The sequence below is a fragment of the Cygnus atratus genome, chromosome 4 (assembly GCF_013377495.2).
Source record: "Cygnus atratus isolate AKBS03 ecotype Queensland, Australia chromosome 4, CAtr_DNAZoo_HiC_assembly, whole genome shotgun sequence".
Classification (NCBI taxonomy): Eukaryota; Metazoa; Chordata; class Aves; order Anseriformes; family Anatidae; genus Cygnus; species Cygnus atratus.
In genome coordinates this window covers 29,065,166-29,091,054 of record NC_066365.1, presented here as the reverse complement: position 1 = coordinate 29,091,054, position 25,889 = coordinate 29,065,166, and the positions used below count along the sequence as shown (strand labels likewise).

The 25,889-nt window shown below is 33.7% G+C and overlaps 1 protein-coding gene across 2 annotated transcripts in view; it reads right to left on the bottom strand.

Moving 5' to 3' along the window:
* FSTL5 (follistatin like 5) overlaps positions 1–25,889 on the bottom strand; it is a 261,207-nt gene that overhangs the window by 98,745 nt on the left and 136,573 nt on the right. For both annotated transcript variants that reach the window (XM_035550439.2, XM_050710405.1), the window contains exon 5: positions 16,932–17,052. In XM_035550439.2, coding sequence (XP_035406332.1) covers positions 16,932–17,052 — 121 coding nt within the window. The remainder of the gene's footprint in view (positions 1–16,931; positions 17,053–25,889) is intronic.

The window sequence follows — 25,889 nt, the reverse complement described above, 5'->3', positions numbered from 1 at the left end:
ATATAATGCACAATTCCCAAAACATCTCTCTGATTTTCCTTAAGATTTCACATTACAATCTGTTTCCTTACTCACATCATCAATTCTCTGAACAGCTTCAGTTTGGTACTTCTGTGCATCCTGCAATTTCAATGGTTTTCATTAACTCTTTCATGACATGTTCCTGTTCACTGGAAATTATCTACAGCAGAAATAGATATTTGAAAATATTTTTTAAAGATTATAGGTTCTGGAAATTCTGAGTACTGTAGTAATTGAACCTATGGAAGAAGGGTAAAGAAAGGATGCATTCACTTACTACAGTCATTGCAAATACATGCTTACTTCATTGGTCTTGTAAAAACAGGGAAGCGTACTTACAGCTCCAAGCTGTGAACTCCATGAATCTTTCATCAGGGGCATATATGCAATTGCACAGATACTACTTTCTTTAAAAGATGATTAATTTTAATTATTAGGGCAGAAAATGTCCAAGGGTTTTTGTTTGTTTTTGTTTTGTTGTTTGTTTGCTTTGTATTCTTTGCTTTGCATAGTTTTCCAGAACAAAAATATTGAAAACGTTGCATTTTCTCATTTGAGTTTTGGATTAGTTATACATTCAGTAGTTTCTTCCCGGTTTTGGAATGTAGACAGAAACAAATAGAAAAAATGGATCATTCTGCTCAATGCATCTCTGCTGCACCATAATCCATATTGGATGGCAACACCAATTCCAGAGACAAATGAGGAAACAATTCAATGGGGCCAGATCAAGCTACAAACTCTCAGAGCAGGGCTGTACTTGCAGCTGTGAGAAGACAAAGCAGAGCTTCTGAATAGACCAACTAACCAAAGTGGAATTTATCAAGGTAGATAAAAATCTTAAAACCAGGATACTTTTCCCCAGGGAAATGCTTTGAAAAATGCCTATTATTTGATGCAATCTGTTCCACTCAAAAGACAAAAAGATTGCTTTTCAATAATACCTGCAAAACACGTCTCTTCAGGAAAAAAAACTGTGAAGATGATACCTTGTAGAAAGCCAAAAAGGAGGCTGAAATCCAACAATCTCAGTGTTTCCCTGCTAATCTAAAATCACTCCAAAATATATCCATTCAAATTATCTGCATATGCAAATTTATACAAGATCCTCACAGGAAACCTAATGAAGAATAAAATCAATAATGATTGATGATAAGCACAATTGTAACTATTTAGCACATCACCAGCACGAGGTCCGCCCAATAACCAGAAATTAGGAATGATAAAAATTGAATGCCATTAAGTTCAGAATAATGTTTTCCATGAAAACAGTGGCATACACAAATATTCATGAGTTGTGTGAGACTCACACAACAGAGACTGGTAATGTGTGGATGATAATTTCATATGAAATATAAAATTGTATAAATATAAAATTATATATATATATTTTAAATCACATAACACCAACAAAGCTGTAGGCCACACAGACAGACATAGGCAAGGTTAGACAAAGTGGTTTATCTAACATCTTCACTGCTGACCTGGATGATGAAACAAAATGTACCCTCAAAATACTTGCAGTTGACACCAAATTCAGAGAATCAGGAACCATGCTCCTGCAAGACTGCACACTTCTTTATAAGCAGGAGGAATTGGCTGACAAACCATGACAATCAACAGAGACAAGTAAGAAGTCTTACACTTGGGACAGAGTAAGCCCATGCAACAGTACAGGGACTGACTAGACATCAGCTTTGCAGAAAAAGACTCAGGTAGACTTCAAGTTGAACACAAATAAAGAAATTTGGCAAATCCCCACCAGAGCTCACCTCTATTGTGTGCTGCAATTCTATGGTCCCAGCTATGAAGTCTGTGAGAAACCTGAATTACTAATGGCAGTGGTAAGGGTTGCTAAAGGCAAAGGTTATTTAGTTCATGTAGACTAGCCGGATTTCTCAAAGGCTTTTAACAGTTACTCTCAAGTCTTCATCAAGTGTTTTGAAGAGACAGCTACGTTTTACAAACTCTGCCAGGGTGCCTTCATGTGCCAGTGAGAGTCTAGGAAGCACTCAGGTTAACATCATAGTACAGACATGATGCTGACATTAAACTGTCCAAAGTGTTCAAGGGGCTTAGGTTCCCAACATGATACTGTTCCTTCTCTGGACAGCATTTTATTTGTTCAAAGTATAGCTTCAGTTCACATCAACTTCATCTCAGAGTACTCAGAACCTGAGCAAATGGGAGTCCTAGTCTCAAAATTCATATCCTAAATGTGAGGAACATGCAATCATGTCCAGTTAAATGATTCAGTTAAATTAAATGAACTATTAGTCTGATGCACTATAGTAGTTAGAAACTTTGATGTAAAAGCAAAGACAACTGTGACAGTTAAAACCATGTTTGTTTACTCTTAGTTTTCTCTTTTTTTCTTACAGAAATTATCTGCCTTATTCCCTGAGCAACTTTCATCATCAATAGTAGAAGCCTTAACAGGCAAAAGGTAGTTTTATGCTGTATTTCTGATTCATTCTCCATTCTCTCTGTCAAATAGAGCAGGAACGCCAAGGAGTATCTGCAATCATACAATTAAAATTTTCTTTGTAATGCAGTAACAAAGGTCAAATGAAGTTGATACAAAGTATTTTAATATCTTAATTAAAGGACTGGAATTATAAATTATATTAAAAGGATGATGATGAAAATTGCACCATGCAGAACTACTTACAGTCCAGTTTATCTGGATTTACATCTTCAGACAGAGTGTACAAAACCCTAAATCAGTCTAAGGAACCATAGACCTCAGAGCTACCATCTTTCTGCAGGTATCATTCACTATTCCTGCACTGGAGCCCACAATTATTAGGTGGCAGCCAAGAGAAAAGAGCTTTAAATTTCAGGTTCTGAGGGAGTATTTGCTATTACAGACTCTTCTGCATCTTTTTGCTTAGCAAATAGCTTTCTCCTTCCATCCATCACTGCCTTAAACTGTCTTTTTGTGTGCTTTGATTCTTCAGCTCCTCTTGCCATTAATGCTGTTATTTACCTACTTTCCAGTTACTGTGAATTAAATCAACTAAAATAAATAGCAGTCTCACCTGAATAACACATGATCTCAGGCAAACTTACCAATCAGATCCTCAAAATAGATCCAGTGCTGACTATAAAGCTATCCACAATGCCTTGGTTAGTTAGAAGCAGCAGCCTTTCTGCTGCAGATTGCTGTGCATTAGACCATGCAAGCTACATGTTTCACTGTCCAGATCTCTACTTTTATCAGAAACAGTTTAAAGCTAGGTTATTTTTAATCAACCTTGTATCCCACAGCATAAATATACAGTATTTCTGCTGATACATTGTCCAAGAGGCAATGAATTTTTTTAACAGCTCCTTATTTCTACAGGATCTTTTAAATCATTGGGAAGCAGAGGACATAGTTCCTCAAGTATTATAAAATGTTTTCTTTCCAGTACTCTGCAAAAACTTGGTTTGAATACACAAATTCTGTCATTATAGAAGTTCAGCTGAAGTGTTTGCTATGTTCACACTATATAACCTTTTAAATCCTGACCACACTCTAGGTACCTGATTGGAAAGCAGTCTAGACCACATCAGCACATAAAACCATAAGCAACTACAAGAAATTCTTCATTATCATTTGAACATCCACAGGTTAATACAATACCTCATGGTGCCTTTTAATATGAACCATTACCCAGGACCAAAACTGAAATTGTCTGTCAGCAGTCTACACATGAAAACAAAATGGTCTTGGTTCTCAGCGAAAATGTGTGAGCAAACGTTTTGGTCAATATTGTGCATTCCAAAGTATCTTACAGTAAATATGATCATAGAGAATATATCCTTATTCATTTTTTCAGATTAACAGTTGAAGACTTAACTTGAACCTCAAAACATTCATAAATCCAGACAACCTGCCTGTAATGCAGTCTTGATAAAGGACAGATAAAAAATCATAACACTGTATTATTCAAGGACAGAGAGAAACAGATTTCACAATGAGCTACACTTGTAGGAGTATATTGAAAACTACATATCTTGCTCTAAATTAATAAGAACAGAATTTTGGTAAGAGTGGCCGGTAGGAATAATACATAATTTAAAGGGTATACAAGTTCATCATTGCTTATAACATTTTCTGTTTTCCTCTTAAAAACAGATTTCAAAGGAGTTGAAGTTGTGCGTTAAATATAGATGTCTTAATCTAGATAATATGGAAGTGTTAATTCATTAAAGTAGTGATAATTGGTTTTGACCTTATTTATTGCAGAATATGTTGGTGAATTTGTCTAAATAAAGAAGGCAATTTATGCGAAAATCAATTCCAGCATGCTGCTTGTGTTTGCACATGACTAGTTCAAGCAAAAACATTTTATTTAAATGCTAAGAGTTAGCATAAATATTTTCAAATAATTTTACTAGTATAGATCCAACTTTAATGCTCCTTATGTTCCCTGCAAACACAGATGCTGAACATCAATACTGCATACTTGCAGTTACCTCTAATGAAACATTTGAAATGCAGCAGTTCAATCTACCAAGTATTTCTGGAACTAATCAATAATGAAATGGGAATTTTCAAGAGAAGAGTTGACAACCTTGGTAACTCACGGTTTTATGCATGAAGATTTCTGTTTATAAATATAATAATTTGCCAATTTTATTTACTGTGTAGTTCCATTTTACTCTGAAATTTCAAAGCTTCTTTCCCAGAGTGGTAATAGAATTTCAAAGTATTCAAGATCTCTGGACTTACCCAGAGTTTTATAATAGCTCAACTTTGTAAACAATTGTCTCTTTTTCCAGTTCTGTCAGGAGAATGACAGGACAATATTCTAAGATAGTAATTCAGGATCAAATTACCTGAAATACAAACGGGAGTTAGAAATTCTGAAGCTTAACAGTACTACTATATTTCCTCTGCAAGTAGAGGAGGGCCATGCAGCTGTTATTCAACAGTTCCCTGAAATCTGAGGAGTAGAGTTATGAGGCAACTCCTCACAGAAACCTATAATGTGGAAAAAGCACAGATGGGAGTAGTATGAAACAGATTCTGAAAAATCTGTCAATTGACTGATGTGATTTATGTGTACAGGGAAAATAAAAGAAACCAGAACTCAAGGTAGGCTATATTACCTGACTGTACAGAGGCCCCTAACTTTGGTTATTACCTGAGTACACTTTTAATCCTGTTAAGAGTAATCATCCATGCAAAGGACACAATGTTGTGTTGAATACAGTGGCACATTCTGAGAACAAGAGGGACTCTCTGTATTTCTGTCTTGGCTTTGACTACCTGCTATGTTTCCTCAGCATCAAAATAAGCAATATGCTATGCATATAAGAAGATCAGCACAAAGCTTAAAGAACAAACTAAAGACAGACTGGATTCAGATAGGGTCCTTAGCTCTTCAGTCTTGCATACTACAGTCCACTCTACCTCCTTCTGATCTACCATTTCACAATGTGCATCAGATCTTGTAATGGGCTGAGAAATTATCTTCTTATTTCTCTGTTGAAGAATTCTGTTTGCAGATCTTTCATGAAGAAAAATCATCCATGGAATTCCACCTGGATCTCCACTGGAAATCATGTTGAACATGATCAAGGAGAAGGGGTAATAAACTAAGTGATAAAGTTTTCTAAGGTAATATTTTTGGAGAACATATAATCAGATAGTTTGGTATGAAACAAAAATTTGCATAAACACCTTACTTATGATACCAGCATGCCAAATTCAATATATTCAATTCAGTATTCAAAGTACCGAATGCAGGGAAAAAAACAGACCAACCTTGTTTACACAGAGATGGGCTCTGAACTAGTTATTATTGCTTAGCTAAGAGACCTTGAGAATTTAATTGGTAGTTCTATGAAAACACCTACTCAATCCTGACAATATGACAATAAAAGGAATTATTATGCAAAGATTGGTACCCAAACAGAAAAATATTACTATGCCCCTGTATAAATCTATGTTGACTCTCTTTGCTTTTAGTCGTTTCCTCTGGGGGACAAAGGGGATGGGGGGTGGAAGGGGAGCGTAATTAAAAATTGCAGTAAAACATGAAACAAACAAAGAAAAAACACAGAGAAACTAGAATGATTAAAGGTGTGGGAAGCCTTCCATACAAGCAGCTGTTAAATGTCTGAAATTCTTCAGAATGGAAAAGAGATGACTAAAAATATGTCAGGAGCTTCAAAAAATCAGTATCTTGGAGATTGAGAATACAGAACAATTGAAGAAGTTCTTGTCACACAAGAACTAAATAAACTAAACAGAAAGTGTACACAACAAGCAAACAAAAAAAAAACACACTTATTCTAGCCAGAAGTCATTAAACTGTGAAAGTCTCTGAAACAGAATGTTGTAGATGCTAATTTCACATGATTCCAAAATGCAATCAAATTTATGAATGAGGCATCCACCAAGAGATATTAAAGATAATCAGTCTCCAAAACAAAAATCACTAGAGATGAGAAAGTATATTAGAAGAATCTTACATGCTTTTTCTTTTGTTATCTTCCCTAAGCAGACTAAGAGATACCGGACTAGATGGATCTTTGTTGCAACTCAGAAGTTGTTGTTATGGGTATGTTGTTAGTTATGGATATTAACTCAGCACTTCATAAGCACAAACAAAACATTAATCTTTGTTTAGCATCAAATATTCCTTAAATAGAGTGTTCAGCAAGTTTTAAAACACTTTAACTATTCTCTTCAACAAATACATCTCCACCATAAGTCTAGGTTGAGAAGAATTATTATTGTAAAGCAAAACAAATTTTTAGAAATGACACTTTTCTCCAATCATTTATTCATGGACGAGTGGCAACCAGATGAATTGTTTGGATCCCTTCTGTCTTATGCAATCATTTTCCCAATTCTTACATTAAATAACTACATAAAGAAGCCCTCTCCCTCCCAGTAGGCTTACACTGTTTTGCATCTTTTTATTACATCACATGTAATACTGCGATATGTATACCTCTGCTTGTAGCTTCACAGCCTTTGAATGGTGCCTTTTTTTTCCACTATGGACAAAATTGCAATTCACATATAAATCACTCGCTAACCAAATCCTAAACATAGGATTTGATCATCTGAGAGAATGATCTGTTTAGAAAAATTCTTTTAGAATCTACTGACAAGTTACCTGGGGATACAACACAGCCACAGGCACATTTCGTTAGTCTGTTTCCTTATTTGCTTTGGTAAAAAACACGTTTTCCTTTCTTCTTCCCCTGCCCCCCCCCCCCCTTTTTTTTTATTCCAAGTGTCTAAACTACATTTGGATAATTGCATACACATTTTAAGCCTGTATATGAAACATAACAGCCATGCAACTAAGTAAAGACTCCAGAAATCACAGGCAGCAGAGTTAATGGGATATACAATTTCATCAAATATACACAACCTTCGTGTACCTAAATGCTCCTACTGAATTTTGCTTGCATGTACCTCTATAATGAATATATAAATAATTATTATATGAAATTATGCGATGTTCGTTTCTGAGCAGTTTCAAAGCCAGAAATGTTGAGGAGGAAGAAACATCACATGTTAGAATACAATTATCTGAGGCTATAAAACCAGCTTAGACAGCCTTGATGATTCTTCCCCCCGCTCTGCCACACCATGGCCTATATTAATATGGAGTTACACAGTTTAAATTCTGGGGTGCCACATTCCTTAACTCTATACACACCAAAACACTATTTGCCAGACCTCTTTTATACAAACACCTTGTGAATGTACTAAAATAACTGACGTTAGCTAACGTGTACTAGCAACTGTTCAAAGTAGACTACTAAGACTTTTATAAAGTGGAAAAATTAGATAGTAAACTTCAAATATTTATTGAAACATTTATTCTAAGAAACTAATCTAAATCACTTTTTAAATTTCAAATGTAAAATATTGTCAATATAAATAATGAGAATTAATTTTATCCACATTTTATTTGAAGTTTTCTATAAAATATTTAAATTCAAATATCCCATTCATTGTTTATTTCAGCTGGCCACAAAGAGTGTCTTACTGCAGCAGTAAACTGCATAACAACGTATGAAAATACACTACGGAAGCATAACTTTAAAGAGAAAAAAACAATACTCTAAAGCTATGGAAGAATACTACAGTAAAACTTTAAATTGTGCTATTATGTTTTGGAAATGAAGTTAGTAATGACATTTCCGGAAACATGAACACTTTGCCAGAACCTAATTCTGTATGAAAAATGGAATGAACTCAGATAGTTTCTTCTCCAATATATATCTTTGCAATGGAGACATTTTTTCAGCTATGTTGTCCTTATTGTATGTAATGGATATTTGAGGGCATTCAATCAAAAAAAACTTTCTCAATATACTGTAATACACTTTTCTATAACACTAACATCAACAGCAAAGCTCACAGGCTTTGCAAAACTGGGTATTTTTTTTTATTAACCCCATTTACGGGATTTCCAATGTACTTTCATACAATCTAGGTGCAAAACTATGCATTCAGATTCCTTTATAGCGTAAATGTCAGATATGCTTAAGAAATCCAGATATCCCGGGGATTACTAAAACACTTTTACAATCATCTTCCGACTGTAATAACTTCTTTAGTTACCCATATGTGTGAATAGAACCAAAGAACATCAGCAGAGTAGATAAGTTATAAAAAACAAACAATGAAACAAAAACCCCAAGAGTCTCTTCTCAGGGAAGTTGCTGCTTTGGACTCCATAATAGCCCAGGAAGTAAAAAGCGAGAACACCTACCAAATTTCAGGATAAAGTTACTTCATAATAATTTTCTAAGGTGAACACTAGTGCTTGCTACTTAAGAACAACCAGCAAACTCAGCCTTGCATGGAGCATAAAACAACACAAAGCAGCTCAAAAAGTCCTCCAAAGAAATAAATTGATACTTGGACAAAAAAGCAATTTATTTCATTCGGTCTTGATATGAAATACTTAAATTATTTTAGTGATCAAAAAGCTCCCCTTTTGATGTCTTGGGGCTATGTCTTAGATCCACCTTTTCTTTAAATTTTTTCCATTTCATAAGCACAATTGAGAAATTGCCTTAGAATCTTATAACGTTACAGCAAGATCACTTCAGATCTCTAGTTAGCAATGTTTCTGACAAATCTTAAAAAAATAATAATAAAAAAGCCAACTATTTTATTATTGAAATTTAATAGTGAGCTAAAACACAGCTTACCTCAACATGCAGTAGTAATCTCCTTTGAGTAAGTGGATTCAACATTTTCACATTCAGCTGTATGGAAAATAAAGCACCTATCTCATGCATATACCTGAGACTTTGTTTTCAAAGTCACACTCATGACCTAAATGAAAACTAACACGTACTGTTGGTTTGTTGTTGTTGTTTTGTTTGCTCACTTTTTAAGAGAAAAAGGATGTCTATATGCTGGTTCCTAAATACCTTAAATATGATTCCAGTTCTTTTTAAAGGAAAAGTAACTTGTACTTAGACTTAAAATGATAATACTTCTGAAATTTTGTTTAAGTATATATTGATTATTGATTAACTATTTACAGCCAGCTACTCTAAGTTGAAACTGGTGACAAATTTTAAATATGAAATCCAGATAAGGAGATAATTTCTTGAGTGCAAAGAAAACAAGAAATGCTAAAGAGGCTTTCTTACTAAATAATGTTTTATGAGCCTATTAATATTCGTAATAGTTCCAGAAGTGTAATTTTGCCTTGAAGTAGATACTTAATGTTCTTGCTAGTGATAATCTAGTGATCACCTCCTTTAACAAAGTCATTACTCTTTGTGGGTAAAACCCTGGAAGCATTTTCTCTCCTCCATCTCCCAGTCCCTGTTTTGGAGAAAAAATGCTTCCTTTAATAAATATTAATAAAGGTGACTATGATTATAAAGTATTATTTTAAATGTGTCTTGTAATGTTTCTTACAATATCTAAAGGTGTTTGTGGATGTTGGAACATCAGTCAAATCCTAATCTTACAGGGACACTGCCTTGCAAAGATGAAAATATTCTCTCTGAATTGGCAACATAAAGACAATAGCTGCAGCAATACTGAAACTCACCACAAACAGCTATTTACAGTTAAATTTACAAAATTACATATTATTTATTTAGTATTGTGATGTCATGAATAACTATATTAGTATTCTGTTGCTACGCAACTCAGTTTATGAAATAACAGCTTATTCAAAATACAATGGGACTAATTCATTTTCATACATCTTACCTGTTTCTTAAGTCACCTAGGTCAGCACAAACATTCTGCGGCCTGGGAGAAACTCTAGTAGGGCTACAGAAAATGATGAATACCACACTTCATCAAAACTTCATGAGAAACATGTACAGTATCTGATCTGGCAGTATATTGATAAAATCTTTCATTTTTTTCCTTATCGAGAAAAAGGCAGAAATCAGGCAAAATTCTAAAAGAATAAAGAATTTTAGCTGCACTATACTATTAATTGTTATCAAATGTTTAGAACATATACTATAAAGAAGGTACATTAAAAAACAGTTGTTCATTTCCTACTTTGATGCGGAATTATGGGGCAAAAATGTACCAACAACTCAATATTTCCCAGAGGACTTCTACATTGTCAAATAGCAACATTTAAGGGAAAATATAATGATAAATAAAAATAAACAAACGAACACACACTTCAGCAGTTGTGAAGAGAATTGTAGAAACCATGATGGGCAAAAAGAGACCATTGCAATAAATAAATTTCTAATATCAACTTTATCATAAATGTTTTTGCTTATAAAGTCCTGTGGATTGATAGAACCATATAAAATTATTATAGTTTATAGAGATACAGGACCTGTAAAACATGGCAGTTTTGGTAAGGCTGCATCAAAAGAATCTGCAACACAGGCTGTGTGTTGTGTATATGTTGGAAGAAACTTAGAGAGAGAACTAACACTGCACCATAGTATATGACTTCGAGGCAAATCACAAGACGCACTTGAGATGGGGGCTCTGAAGAGATCCCCACAGCTAGGTCCACCATCAGCAGTGGTTCAATGCACCCATTCTCAAGGCACCTCAAACCTCTCAATAACGCTTACCAAGCTCTGGATCTTAACACATATAAGGAGAGTAGGCGCATATGAAAGCGACTTAGAAATATAAATTAATTAGAAATAAGAATCTTACACACTTAAAAAGAATCATTTGGGATGATGAAATGTGTTTTTAAACAGAATTACAGCTCTTCATTTACATAAAAACTTTGACTAAAGAATTCAAAAAAAAAAAGAAAAAAGGTCTGTTCCACTCAGAGCGAGCTTTTTTTTTTTTTTTTTTTTTAATCTCCCTCCCCCTGCAACAGTTTTACTGAGGAAGCACATCGCACATCAAAATGAATTGATTACGACTTAGTGACATGTGAGAATGTTTCAGGCACACAGTACTTCAAACCTTGAAACAGTATTTAATGCCTTAAAAATGTACTTGTTTGAAATTATCAGCTTTAAATTCTGGCCACTCAATACAAGAGGTGGTATTCTTTTCCAGCTGACAATCTCTAGACTGAAAACACATATAGAACAGGTAGGAATTTAAAAGATAGATTATGTTGAGCAGAAAAATATTGCCACTAAGTCCAATATCTTCTACTCAGTATGATGTTAACTGGTATTTTCACAGGTTAGTGCTGAAATATAATACTCTCTGGAACAATCTGATACACACTACTTGTTGCTGAGCAGGAATTAATGATAGCAGGAGACAGAATAATACCTCTTCCTTCCTCAGGAGCTCTTTATTCCACTGTTTGTTAATGTGCTTTACTATTGAAGACTCATCATAGCTGCAAAGTTCTGTCTCAGGTTTCTTATTACATACAATATTTGGGACCTCCTACTGAAATCATTCGAAGTATAAATTCAATAGGCATTTTTTGAATCAGGATTTGTGGGCTTGAGGATAATTTACAGAAGCCAATGGGAAGACTCATTTATTTCAATGAATAATTCAGCATAGATTTTATATTTAGATTTGGGGGAGGAGGGGTAAATTGTGGTCTATTTTTCTTTGGAAAGAGATACACATTTCAAAAAAGGATTTTGGAATCTTTGTCTGTAATAACTGCATTTGACAAATTGAAGTAGAAGTGAAAGCAGTGGTGTCTTAGAGGCATTTTACAGGAATGAGAGAATCTGATAATAACTAAGCCTTAACTAATCATAACGAGCCCTTTCTTTGTGGTGACTCCTTGCTTCTTGCCCTTCCACATGATTGAAGATGCAACAAAGTCCCAGATTTGACAATCGTATTAGGCACCTGGTCTCACATTTTCTCCTAAAAGCTAAGATGAGAAGTTCTGCATTTTTCAGCCCTCATCATCTTCTGTAATAGCAGTTGTTACTATAGGTTTACATACAGCTTCACACACATCTTAGTAATAAGGTATGCTTGAAACCACAATCTGGTATCTGTGACCTGAACAGCACTGCTAAGGTACTTTTTAAAATACAGAGCAACAGCATGTACAGTAGCAGTACACATCATTCTGAATCACAGCTGCACGACAGACAAGAAAATTGTTGATCATGTTCTGTGGTACCTCAACCTGTACTTTCAAGATGAGGTAGCACATGCAGTTCCTGTGAAACTGTAAAGCATCTCTAATATAACTTAAAAATTAAATTAGGTCATATTTTGTTTTGGGTATTTTTTTATTTTTTTTTACATCCATTGGTAATGTTCACACTCAAGTAAGTCCTCAGTATTTAATTTCATGGCCCCTTTTTTAAGCATAAGATAACATCAAAATAGTTCTACATTAACAATAGAAAAATACTCTAAAGAACTGTTTTCTTCTTCATTTTATGCAGGATGGGAATTGTTAGAGCATTTAGTTCTATTATTTACCATAAACTTGTTATTTGTATTCATTGTATTCAATCTGTCCTATTCATAAATATCTAAATTACCATCATTCTTGCTATTGTAAACACAAAGAGAAGTGCCTACATATATATCTGCATCGTCTGAGTGATCAAGCAGAATAATTTGTTACTATTTACTTGCTTCTGGTATTCCTGAAGATTTTGCAAGCCACCATGAGGGCCACCCAAAGCACCTGCTTTGAAATTTCATTTTAGAAGGTACTTTAAAGGAGAAAAATATATAAGATGATTTATTTTAGTAAAGAGTACTAGAAGACAAAAAGAGACTGTATTTACAGCAAACACAGTATTATCTTGATACCATAGAACACATTACATAAAGTAAGAAAATCCTTGAAAAACTAAGGATGTGCATTGGTTGAGATGTTTAATTTACAGAAGAAAAAGCTTTCAAGAATCTGTATTCCATATTTCTACCTTTTGTTTGGCTCTATCATCTTATGCTTTCAGCCACCCTTTATGACAAAGTTAAATACACTCTTCCCTGTCTAAAAACACACTCTCTTATAGAAAATCCTTTAGCTTAGGGCTGGTTGGGGAAAGAAAACAAACAAGCAAATCAAAACAGTAAGATGGAGCAAGATCACTGTTGGGATAGACTTTTATATGATGTGGCTAGGGCAGTGGAGAACTGACCCATATGTTCAGAACAATTTCTTCAGTCCCATGTTTATAAGACCTAGCTAGGTCTAAACTTTCCATTTTATCTTAGAAAAAAATTTTCAGGCTCCTTTCTACAGGTACTATTGATCTAGTGGAACTGTTATCACATCTGTTAGGCAGATATCTAGTAGATACGTGCCATAGCACCAAAAACAAACTCATGATATATGTGAAAACAGCCAAAACCACGAAAGCCATATTACAGTCTTGTTAGTATGTTAAACACTACACAAGCCAGTACGCGTCTTCATATTCTCACAGCATTTTGCAAACTGGGACTTGGCGCAAACCTCCAAAGCAGTACACCCTCTCAAGCCTTTTTCTTTGTTGTTACTGCCTTAGCACCTGACCTTTCAAAGGAAAAAGGGAATTTTTATTCCACTGCTTACAGTTTTTCGCATTGGGTTGTCCTGTTTATTTTGAACTCATTTTGTTAGATAAAATGTGATGATCAAAAGTAATTCACAGAATATATGCAAGTGTGTATATGTATGCATAAATACACATATATGTTAATATGTGAATGATTACATATACAGTCAATGATTAATCTTTGCCCTTAAGGTGGCTTATTTTCTACCAGAACAGGAAAAAAAAAAATAAAAAGTAGTTTCTGTTGTCTGTGGGGAACTCTTAATAAAGCAGTACAATTTACAGTCATGTTTGATTCTGAGTTTACAGTCTTTAGATGACAGTCAAAATTCTAATTAAGTGAGACAATTAAAAAAAAAATCCTACCTGCAAGTGCTAATGAGACAGTACTGATAATTAAACCACTGATAGGCATTCATATTTAAATAAAATGTTTTTGCCTAATCCTTTAAAAAAGAAACAACTTCAAGGGAGCAGGTCGTTCAGCAGCATTGTGACAATAGCTTTTAATTCTACCCAACTGTGTTCAAAATCCTATCCAAGTGTTTTTAAATGTCACTTAAAATCACAGCTAGAAACACGCATGGTATGCTTGATTATTACTATCCCCTTTTTAGGCTCAAGCTGACGACTCCTCAGCTCAAGCTGATGTCCCCAGTGCCTCCTCTCAACCCTTTTCCAGCTTTCTGGATTTCTTGAAAAATTCTTTTGTGTATCCTGCTCCTGTACTTGGTAGGGGGGGTCAATTAACACTTACGTTTAGAAAATAAGAGCTGTTTAATCTTCGCCCCATTAAAATATATATCTTAAGAGTATGTGCTGATGCCTATGATATGTTTTATGTTTTAGCTGCTTTGGGTACAGACTGGCTCCCAAAGCATCCTTGGGAAATTACCACAAACTGTGGGGCTGTGACTAATACCATGCCTCCTTCTTTATGACCTAGTATTTCTATGCTCATTTAACTCTGTCTTAACAAACAAGACATTAGAATTCCTTCCCTTCTCTTCCCTTTCTTTCACTCCCTTTTTGTGCTTACAAGCAACTCATTAAAGTTATACAAGTAAAGAAGGGGGAAAACAACAACAACAAAAAGCAACAAACTAAGTTCCGCACAGCAGTTTTGATCTGGATCCATTTCTCCAGCATTACACTTTTTTTTTTTTCCTTCAGAGTAAACAAATCTCAATAACTTGTTGTCCAGGGTAGACAACCTTTAGTGAGGATGATAATAGTTAAGAGTTTTCAGACCCACCACACTACTGCTAATATTTAAAGAGGCATTATCCACTGGGAGTATCAGGTATTACACTGAGATTAGGATCTAAATGTAGATTTAAAAGGTGAAGATAGAAGAATTAAAAACTAGAGAGAAATACACTATCAGCTCAAGGGACAGGACTGTGTAAGAGGTCAAAAAATCAATAGTTCAAGCATTTTCGATTTAGGATAACAGATTTCGTTTACTCTTCTTTAACTAAAAAATAAAACCATAATATTTTCAAATATTATCCCCTTCTCATACTATTGCTCAATTCTAATTAAGATATAGTCATGAGAAGTACTTAAAAAAATCCTTCATATTTGGATTATTTAAATCGCTTTTTCTACATGTTTGAAAGTGTCAGAGCTGGTCAAAAATCATCATTCCCATACTGTACAAAATCATCACTTCACAATTATAATACCTGCAATCACAATTTTGGACTATGATGTTAAAATATTTAAATACCAAAAGAAAATTCTGAAAAAAAAAAAACAACAGTTTTTGTTTGGAATAAATCTTTTCAACATTCCTACGTTGTTTTATTAAAGAAAATTAACATGTTTAATTCTTAAGTTTTATTTTTAACTTTAATGGTGGAAGATGTGATGTGAGTGCTTCTTACCTAGCCTTCCTTACGTGGATCTGGTTCCCGCCCATATTAATTCTCTGTATTCTGATAAACAGAGACTTGCCATTGCTAGTAACAGATAACAGCAAACACACCTATGGACTGGAGCTGTCACGGTCACTTTGGGTTTGGCTTGGCTTGTGTGGAGTGCTTGGGTTCAGCTTGACCAGATAGCTATCATTTAATTTGTTTTAGTTTTGTTTCACTTTGTATGCTTTCATAGCAATATGTAATTTTTGATGTATATTGGAAGGATTAAACTCAAACTCTCTCAAGACCAAATGCAGTGGAACTAGAGCTAATTTTTTATCTTTATTGAAAGAGTATTTGTTGTGCCATAATTACAGACACTAATGGTATTCCACATTCCTTTGGCTATTGGGCACACAATGAACTGGAAACTTTTTGAGGTTTAATTTTCAAACTACGTAATGAATACATGGACAATCTGTTAAAAAGCCTTATATGGAGAAATGAATGTTGGACTAGAAATCATCTTAATTCTCTCTGGTACACGCTATCACATTGACCCATACTCTAGTGGCTTCGTTAAGGTGTCCATATGTACTGTATTCATTTGTCTCAGTCACCTGTGGCAAAGAACAAGAACCTGGCAAAACTACAGCACAAACCTGTACCTCTTTGGGAGTCCTGTGAAGACTGAGAGCACCTAATTAAAGTAGTACATTTGTTGGTGGGTTCATCAGAAATGGTTTTATCAGCAGTTATAAAAAAAGGGTACAGTGATGTGTTCTACCTTTTTCAGTGCTATAGCGATGTCCTGACTGCACTAGTTTTCACTTGTGCACAACACAGACTTTTCAATGCATGTTGGCATTGAGAAAGATTATCTATGAATTCTCCATTACCAAAATACCTCAGAAATCAGGACACTAATGGATCTCTTATTGATTTCCGCTAAGGAGTTCTCTACAGTATCATGACTGCTAAATTATACCCATTGTTTAAGTACAGCATCTTGATGTATCAAAATCTAAAAATAAAAAATACTATTTTAGAAAGATAAAGCAAGAAAGAGGAAAAAAAAAAAAAAGAAAGAAAGAAGAATAGGCTAATCTTTGTACTTACGAAAAGCTCTATAGAATTCTTCCAGACCTAGGTGCTTGTCACTATTATAATCATCGTATTTCAGCAAATCGAACAGAGAGCAGTCAGACAGATCCTTGCCAAGCTCATCCCGTTTTATTACCTGACAAGAAAATTATAACCATGAAATTACATTTGAGCTCTTAGAGTTCTCTGGTATAATTAATTGTTTCTAATAATCATTTAATAGATCATTTTAAGGTTGCTGTGGGGCAATGAACTGCAACTGTGTAAAGCCAGGGATGTCCAGATACTTTGTAATTATTTATGGCAGTTTTAAAAGTTAATACCTTTAGGACAGACTCACTGAGATTAACCAAAAGTTTTTAGAATGCGTAGAGAAGATATATAATGTGGCTAGACAGAAGCACTATAAAGACACTATGAATGATAAAGATGATTTTACTTGAGACGTATATGAATGCTGATTAAGGAACGTTCAAATATCCATGAGAGAATAATTTCCCAAGTATACATGGCATACTGTCTTCTCAGTAACTCCTAACCACAAAAAGCAATTAAGACATTTTCAACATCAACTAAAATAAACTCTGATTACCCTACTAATTGTATCAGATTCTTAAGAGGCTTTTGAGAAGCCTATTATCTTCTCAAGGACCTGTTATAGAAGTAGTTGACCTGAAAAGACTCCTGTTTCTCTATGGGGGCACATCCACTTTGTAAACAGATCATAATTAACAGCTACTAGAGTTTAACTCAAATGAACTTTACCCATAGAAATGTTCTTTAAGTGATGCACCAATTAGATTTAAAGTCTGTATATGCTGTAGATGTCTACCTGGGCTACATCCAAAGAATTCTGAAGACTTATTTATTATCTTAAATATTTAGAATTTTAATTTTACATGGTGTATGTATAAAAAACGTTTTCACATAACTGAAAGAACCAAACCTAATGCAACTCCTCCTAATGGTTGCACAGTTTATAAAGTTTCATGCCAGACATGGAAAAATGAAAGTAAATATGGTTCATTCATTTATAAAATAATTACTCCTCCAGCCCTCTACATGTCTCCCCCCAAAAAACTGCAAATCCATTATATTAATATTATTATATGATAGCTTCTGAAAAGCAAGCAATACAGAAGCTTTTATGTTTCAGTTGCTCTGCAAAGGAATCAGCAGGAATAGAAAGGAATAGATTCGGTTATTATTCATGTAAATAGAAAATTTCTAAACATGAAAGAGAACAAAAGGAGAATTACAGTGAAAAAAAAAAGGACACAAACATTAATTTAAAAGCATTATAAAATACAATAACCTTGCTAGCACATTAGAAAGCATGAAAAACATTCTTACAGATAAGAAAAATTGCCACAAAAAAAACTTTAGTTATTACTAATGAAAGATGCATACTATGCTACCTGAACATCGGTGCTAGCTACTTCTCATCCTTTAACTGCCTGTTTATTAGGTTTACATCAAACTGAATTAAAAAAGAAATGAAATTGTGTAGATCTTACAGCTGGTACATAAAGGACAAAAATGGGAAAAATTAATAACTAAGTCCATTGTAGTTAAACAAGCAGTACTAAAGATGCAGCGGTGCATGTTGAAAACCTCACTGTGAAAAATCTTTGAGCTTTCAAGCCACAGAATGTGCTTAAAATCACAGCTGGTTCATGAAAACAGAACATTTCTGGTGAGAAGCACTGTATCTTTACTTTTTTTTTCCTCCTATAAAAGCTAGTCTGAAGTTGTTAAAAACATGTATTCCCATTAGCTTCAGTTGGGATTAAACCTTACACCTAAGGTGGGATAATAAAACCTATTGTTGCAGCCCACCAACATTTACCTTTAACAGTGCTGTGGTTTAGTTGAATATTAGCTTCTATCCTTTGAGCTAAAAACTGTATTGTGATGCTTTTCATTTAATAATTGTTCAATTCTATTTTGATTCTATTTTTAATTTTTTTGATTCTATTTTTAATTCTATTTTCTATTTTTTTTTTCTATCTGTAACAGTATAAAATAATTATTAATAACAATAATTCCTTAAAAGATTAGCCAGAATTTGAGATATTTCCAAGAATTATACTATAGATAGCTATGGTTTTTCTGGCATTTAAGTCACATCTCTAGCAAGACCATCATTTTGATTACAGATTTATATACAGCTATCTTTACATTAGCAATACACTTTGGTGATTTTTTTGGAAATTTCACTCAGTTTTGATCAATATATAATCCCCTCCAATATATCCATAAGGACAGATTTTAGAAGGTGAAGAAGTGATTTCATATCATGATTGGTCTTATTTAACTATCATTTGCTGCTAAAAGCGTAGTTCTAATTCTTGCCTTATATGCACTCTCCTGTGCCAGATCCAGCCATTCCCAGACTCCACAGGTGATCTGTGGATCAGATCAACTAACTCTCTGATTAAAACCAAAATTCATCTTGACGAGTTTTGGTTGGTTGGTTGGTGTTTTTTTTTCCTTCTATTGCAAGAGATACATTACAGAACAGGCATTAACATGTGGGGATTTGGATTTTGAAAAGAGAAATTGGAATTACTCATTTCAGTCAAAACCTGCAGTTTGATAAGATTGATTGTCATTTGAAATTGCAACCTATATGAGACACTAGTAGAGTAAAGTTGACTACTTACCAAGGTATTTGCAAACAGAAAACGTGTTTAGGAACTCGGGTTAGCACCAAGTGTTTTAAAATCAGTGGAACCAAACTGCCTGCTCTCAGGAGTCCCTAACTCACCGTCTTTTTCTTATTGACATTACCTTTTAATAAATGTTCACTTATCAGTAAGACTCCATAAGGTGGGACATAAAATGACAGCACAAAAAAAATCAAACAGGGCAAGAAAAATTATCAGTAGTAGTTCAAGAAATAAACAGTAGAATTCACAAATGAAGACTGAATATTTTTTATATTTCTAAATGCTGTCCCAACATAGTTTTTTAACACCACCTTCTAAGAAATACAGCCTTTCAGAAAAATCCATTTTCATTTTGTTTTACTTATGTTAGGGATTTAATTTACGAAGGTACCTTGCTAAACATAATAGCTTCTTGAATGTATTTTTAATTTCACACCCTATATCATTACAAGAAAAAATAATAATATTGTGCAATACCAATAATGCACATATTGAATAAATAAAAATGCCAGTAATTGCAAAACCTGAAAAAATAGGTGTCACTAAGGAATCATTTATGCTGAAAGAATCCACTGCGATTTTGAAGGTCCAAAAATTCATCCCAATTCTTTTTGATAATTTAAAAATAAATAAATAAAGACAGATGGTATATACTGGTGAGGAGAATAATAATGAAGAGAAGGACAGTGCAGCATATGGAATGAAATAGATCACATGGTTAGATGTTTTCAGGGAAAGGATCTATGATTTCATAGAGCGAAATGTAAGGTCATTCTTCTAAAAACAAGAACCTAGACATAGACTTAATGAGGATAAATGTACCCTGGAAAGCCTTTTATCTGAAAAAGAAGTAGGATTTGCTGTGGATAAGGCTGTCTCATAAATTCCAGGATCATTCTGTAGCCTAAGCCAGCAGTATGATCTTTGGAAATGTAGCAAGGTAACTGGAGGTAGAAAGGCAATTTTTGCTTTTGTGTGTTTCAGTTGTGGGACCGGTGCTAAAACACAACAGTCAGTTTGCTCTTAAACATATTAAATTTACTGTAAAGAAGCTAGAATGGAACTTTTCAAGTTAGAAACAATCCAAAAAAGTAACTCAAAGCTTGATGAAGTCATCAAGGGAGCTGAGAAAAATCAATCTTTATGGTATTGTTTTGTTTTGTTTTTAAAGGGACACTAACGGTTGACTAGTGTCAATTCTATAGATACTTTTTGGGGAAAGCAGATGAAAAAAAGACTCTCACACAATTAACCTTAAATCATGGGACCTGTAAATTCTCCTTGATGTTTTCAAATCAAGGCTTCACACTTCTCTGTGCACATTTTTTCCTTCAGAAAAAATCAAGTTATTAAATATTCTCAATTAAAAGTGTAGGATCAATTGAATGAAATTTCATGTCTATGATAAACAAGTTAGATTAGATGACATAACAGTGTTCCTCGAGTTTTAAATTAACCTTCATCTTTAGAAGAAGGAAGAGTAAAATTTGAGTGAAGTGATTCTTGAGCCAATTCTTTAAACCTTGTCCGTCTACAAATTGGTTAAATTAGACAGTAAAATGATTAGTTATGGAGGGAGGATAGAAACCGGAAAAAAAAAATAAAAAATGAGTCATACTAGAAACAAATTCTTACTATGAAGGTTGAAGCCTGATTAAGATGTTCTGCACAATTTTATGATCGTGCCATACAAGTTGTGCCATACAAGGGATTATTTTATTTCAGACTTCTGAGATAAAAATTCCTACCAGAGAATGCTCACAAGCATTTATGCTAAAACATTTTACTTTGCATTTCCATAAAGATAGTGAAGTATTTATTTCCATACTACGAACACGTAAAAGGTAAAGCAAAACAAAGCAAAATTGCTGCTCTGCTTATGGCTAATTGTGAGACCAATTGTTTTTACAAAACAAATGGTTATTATTTTTCCCCCTCAGATCTCACAAACACAACACATGGAGCACAGTTTAGGAATTTTAATCTTTGAATGAAAAGATGGAGCCATAACTCAGGCCAGGTCAAATAAAAAAATCTGATCTCAATTAACAAATCACCAGTTTGTTAGCAAATATAATAACTGACACTTATTGAAGCAAATCTGAGAAAAGAAGGAAATTAAAGGCTTAACAACCGGAAGAAAGTAATTAAAATGTTATCTTAACATTATATTTAATAGCAATTAATGCTGTACTAAATAAACCAATTGAATCTATAATTCCTTCAGATTACATTTTTAAGCTGGTATATTGTAAACAAGTTGTTTATACATACAGCTCTACTCAGACTGTGTGTTCTACTGAGTTATGACATAGTCTAGATGTTTACGGATAGAGTACACCTATCCACACATAACCATAAATACAACAGTATTTCATTTCCTATTCGAGTGTGTTTTGTTTTTTTAAACAACATTTAACATTAAAACTCTTGAATTGATGCTTTTTGTAAAGATGCTACATACACAAACACCAGCCTTGTGTATTTACCTACAAACACAGACGGATATGTGACACTATTCAAAGGTTCATTACGCTTTATGAGAAATCTTTTTGATATCACCTGCTCTTGAAGCATATAAGACTAATACATGAAAACAGCATATTTTATCTCACAGTAGATCCCATAACCTCCACTTATCATTCCATGAAACAGCGGTGAACTTTGTAGTTTCCTAAGTGTTTCATTTGGTTTTTTATTATTATTATTATTTGGTTTGATCTCAATAACTGGAATTAAATGCCACTGAGAAAACGTCAAGGTAAAATGCAGAAGTAAGGATAAATTTTTATTGAAAAAAGTAACATCTTTCATTCACAGTACGTTAACCTGGTAAATAAGAATTTGAAATTACAGATATTAGTTTGCAAGTAAGGATGCTAATATCTTTCATCGGTGGTATGCAGAAAAGGTTTACTGTTCTAAAATGACAACTCCACCATACGGGAATAATTACATTCACCACTAGAAAAACATATTTTGTTCCTATGTCTCCTCATATCACTTCTGGTGTTTTTTCTTTTCTGCATAGGCAACAACAATATATAGCGATCAGGCAGTCTACAGTAACAGAAACATTGAAGTTCAATTTCTAACTCTGTATTACAACCCAATTTTTTTGCATGAGTTGAGAGAATATAAATGAGTTGCTTAACAACTGAATATTCATAGGTAACCATGATTCTCCTACGAAGAATCAATTACCTTACTTTATTTTAGATTTATATTCTTTCACAGGGCTTGGAAAAAAAAAAACACTAAATCAAAAAATCCTTCATGGAACCTCAATTTACTAGAAATCTTGTAGATATGCTGCATTTATGACCAGAAGTAGTGAAGATAAAAATTCTGCCCAATTTTTAGCCCACCTTTTTGGAAGGACAGATGCTCTATCTGATTCTGTTAAACCAGTATGGGCTATAAGGTTAACTTCATCAGTAAGCCCTTATAAAACCAAACCTTGCCAGTGAAGTATTTGGAGACTAGAAGATGGAATGAGTTAGGCTCAGAAGTGAAAGCAGTCAGGTTAGAGAAGAATTTACACGAGCAAAACTGTTTACTTAACCTGCCTGGAGCTGCATTACCCCATAGCTTCTCTATCTTCATTGCAGACTACCTTGTTTGACCTTTACACTGTGTAATGAGGTAATAATTATTTGTGAACTACAGTTTGGATTTAGACTACATAGCCACAGAAAAAAAAATCTACCCAGATGGCAAAATTGTTCAAATGAAAGAAAATAAGTGATGGCCTGCCAATTCTTAATTTGTTAGATTTATTTTATGTTATTTTTTTTTTTTTACTTTTTCAATATTTGAAGTTGCTTTCTTTTTAATAAAAAGTAACAATTTTGCTTTTCCTGAAGAATAGAATTTGTTTCCCTTGCATCAACATGCAAAGACAAAAACTTTATGATTTCTGATCCAAAATACATCAATACATTTGTAGCATTGATGTCATCCTTTCCAATCTCCAGCTGATTATTCTCAATTTTACATGAGGTAGAATGTCTAGATAGACACGTATAAGATAACATAATGCCGTCAAGGAATTTGCAGTCATTGCATAACAAAATAGAGGAGATTTAATATTAACAATATGCATTAACAAATGAAGTTTTAGCTCAACATTAATTTTGAACATAAATTAACTGTAGGATCCCTTTTTTTCTATAATATAGTATTTTTCATGGTCTCAAAGTTATTAGAGTGCAGAAAGGCAGTATTATTTATGATAGACCTGCACACTGCAAAATTTTGGCTGAGGACAACTGATGAAAATTCTTCTACTCCTGATAACATTTTTGAGAGTAAAGCAGTGACTCCTATTTTGTCCTCAGGAAGTAGCAAGACCTTTCAAACATTTTACCCCACACATTGGAAAAAGAGACAGATACATGGTAAAATGTAATCATCTTCTCAAGAAAGTTAATGGGTCCAGCATTCTCTCAGTGCCTGGGACCACTATCACTTTATAAATCACTAACTTCTGGACTGGGTCTTCTTTTTCCTTTCCTCCTCCCTACAGCAAGTCCAATTTTTAGAAATACCTCACATATATTAAGGGCAGAAGAGAACAAGAGTGTAATCCCACTTGACAGTAGGAAAAAAAAAATAATGATTTATCAAACTCTCATTCAACAAGAACAAAAAGCATTTGGTTTGCTGAACTAGAGCAGAATAAACGTGTCAAGTTTTCAACAATCACTAATAATGCCCTGAAAAGCAGCACATTTCATTTGAAGATATTACACCAAATTCTTTTAATCTGCTTTCTTGTTTCGAGTCTTTGGACAGAATTGAGTCACATGCTTAGTTTGTTATCCAAAAATATGCAGGCTAGAAACTCCATCAGACAAAGGCTAAAATTTACAAATACTGAGATTACAGAAGAGCTGGGGCTTAACTGCAAAGCTGCACACTATTATGGATAGCAAAGGTGATTCAGTGTTTCCTTTTATGATACGAATAGGAGACAAAGGTTCACAGTTGAAACTTCTGCTATCAAGAAGGCTTCAAGAGAAATGCATTCATCTAATTTTCTTTTTTGTTCAAACTGACTAAAGAATGATTTCTGAGGGCAACAGGTTAGCTTTTTGTGTCTCATCAAAACATACAATAACAAACCACACAGCATGAACAATGAATTTATTTTGCATTATTCTTTGGATTGAATAATTTGATGTTCTGCTACAAATTTTAGCAAAAAGAACAAAGTTCCATGACTGGGGTTTAAGGCCGTTTGACCTGTTTCCATGTTTGTGAAAAAGCATTACTATACAGATGCCACTATAAATTCATTTTATAGAAGTGCATGAAGAATGTATGTATAACATAGCTGAAAACACATTAATGGAAGATTTTTATTTTTTAACTAAGGTGGGCATAAAGAAAGAAATAAGAGGAAAAGTATATGTAGAGAAACTGAATTTCTTTTTCTTTATATATACACCTAGAAATTATGCAAAAAAAAGTTTTTGATACTGACCTTCAGTAGTAGTACTTTAGTCCTGTTCCTCTAATGGAAAGATTATGATTCACTGATAATTAGACAATGGATTTCTAGTGGTAAAAGTATCCCTCTATTTTCCAGTAGTTGCAGTAGCCATATGGGGACTATGGCAACAAAGCCAAACTACTTTCAAGTGGTACAATAGAGAATGATCTAAAATTCAGTTTCTTCATATTGCCAAACAATACACCAGTCACTGTCACATTCTATTTCAAGAGTTAATGATACATACATATAAGTATTAAATATAATTTGTACATCTATATCTGTGATTGCTATGTATGTTATATATTTATGCAGTATAAGAAGTATCATTTGTAAAATACATAAAGGCACCAATTTCTCTTAAAAGCAGAAGTTCTGAAAGATTTTTAAAAATCAGTAGGAAAAAAACATTTATAGTATGGGAAATGCATATATTTAAAACAAGTAATCTATTGCTATTTGTAATTGTACCTATATTTGCATGCAGCTTCTATTCCTGGAAATTGCCACTTAAACTTTAGAAGTTAACAGTATGAAAATAATAACACCAGTTTAACACCTTAGTGAATTTCATATTCACTTGTAAATAGTTCTTAAGACTGCCTCTCTTTTTAAAATAAGGGATTATGATCAAGAGTGGCCTCTAAAAAATCATACTTGTCTTTAATTTTTTCCATGGCTGCCTAGTATTTGATACATTAATATGGCTGGGTTTTTCAAAAATGGATTTCTACACTGCCCATTAAATCAAAATACATTTGTTATAACAACGCTTAATAGTTAGTTCTTTTGGTTCGATTATAA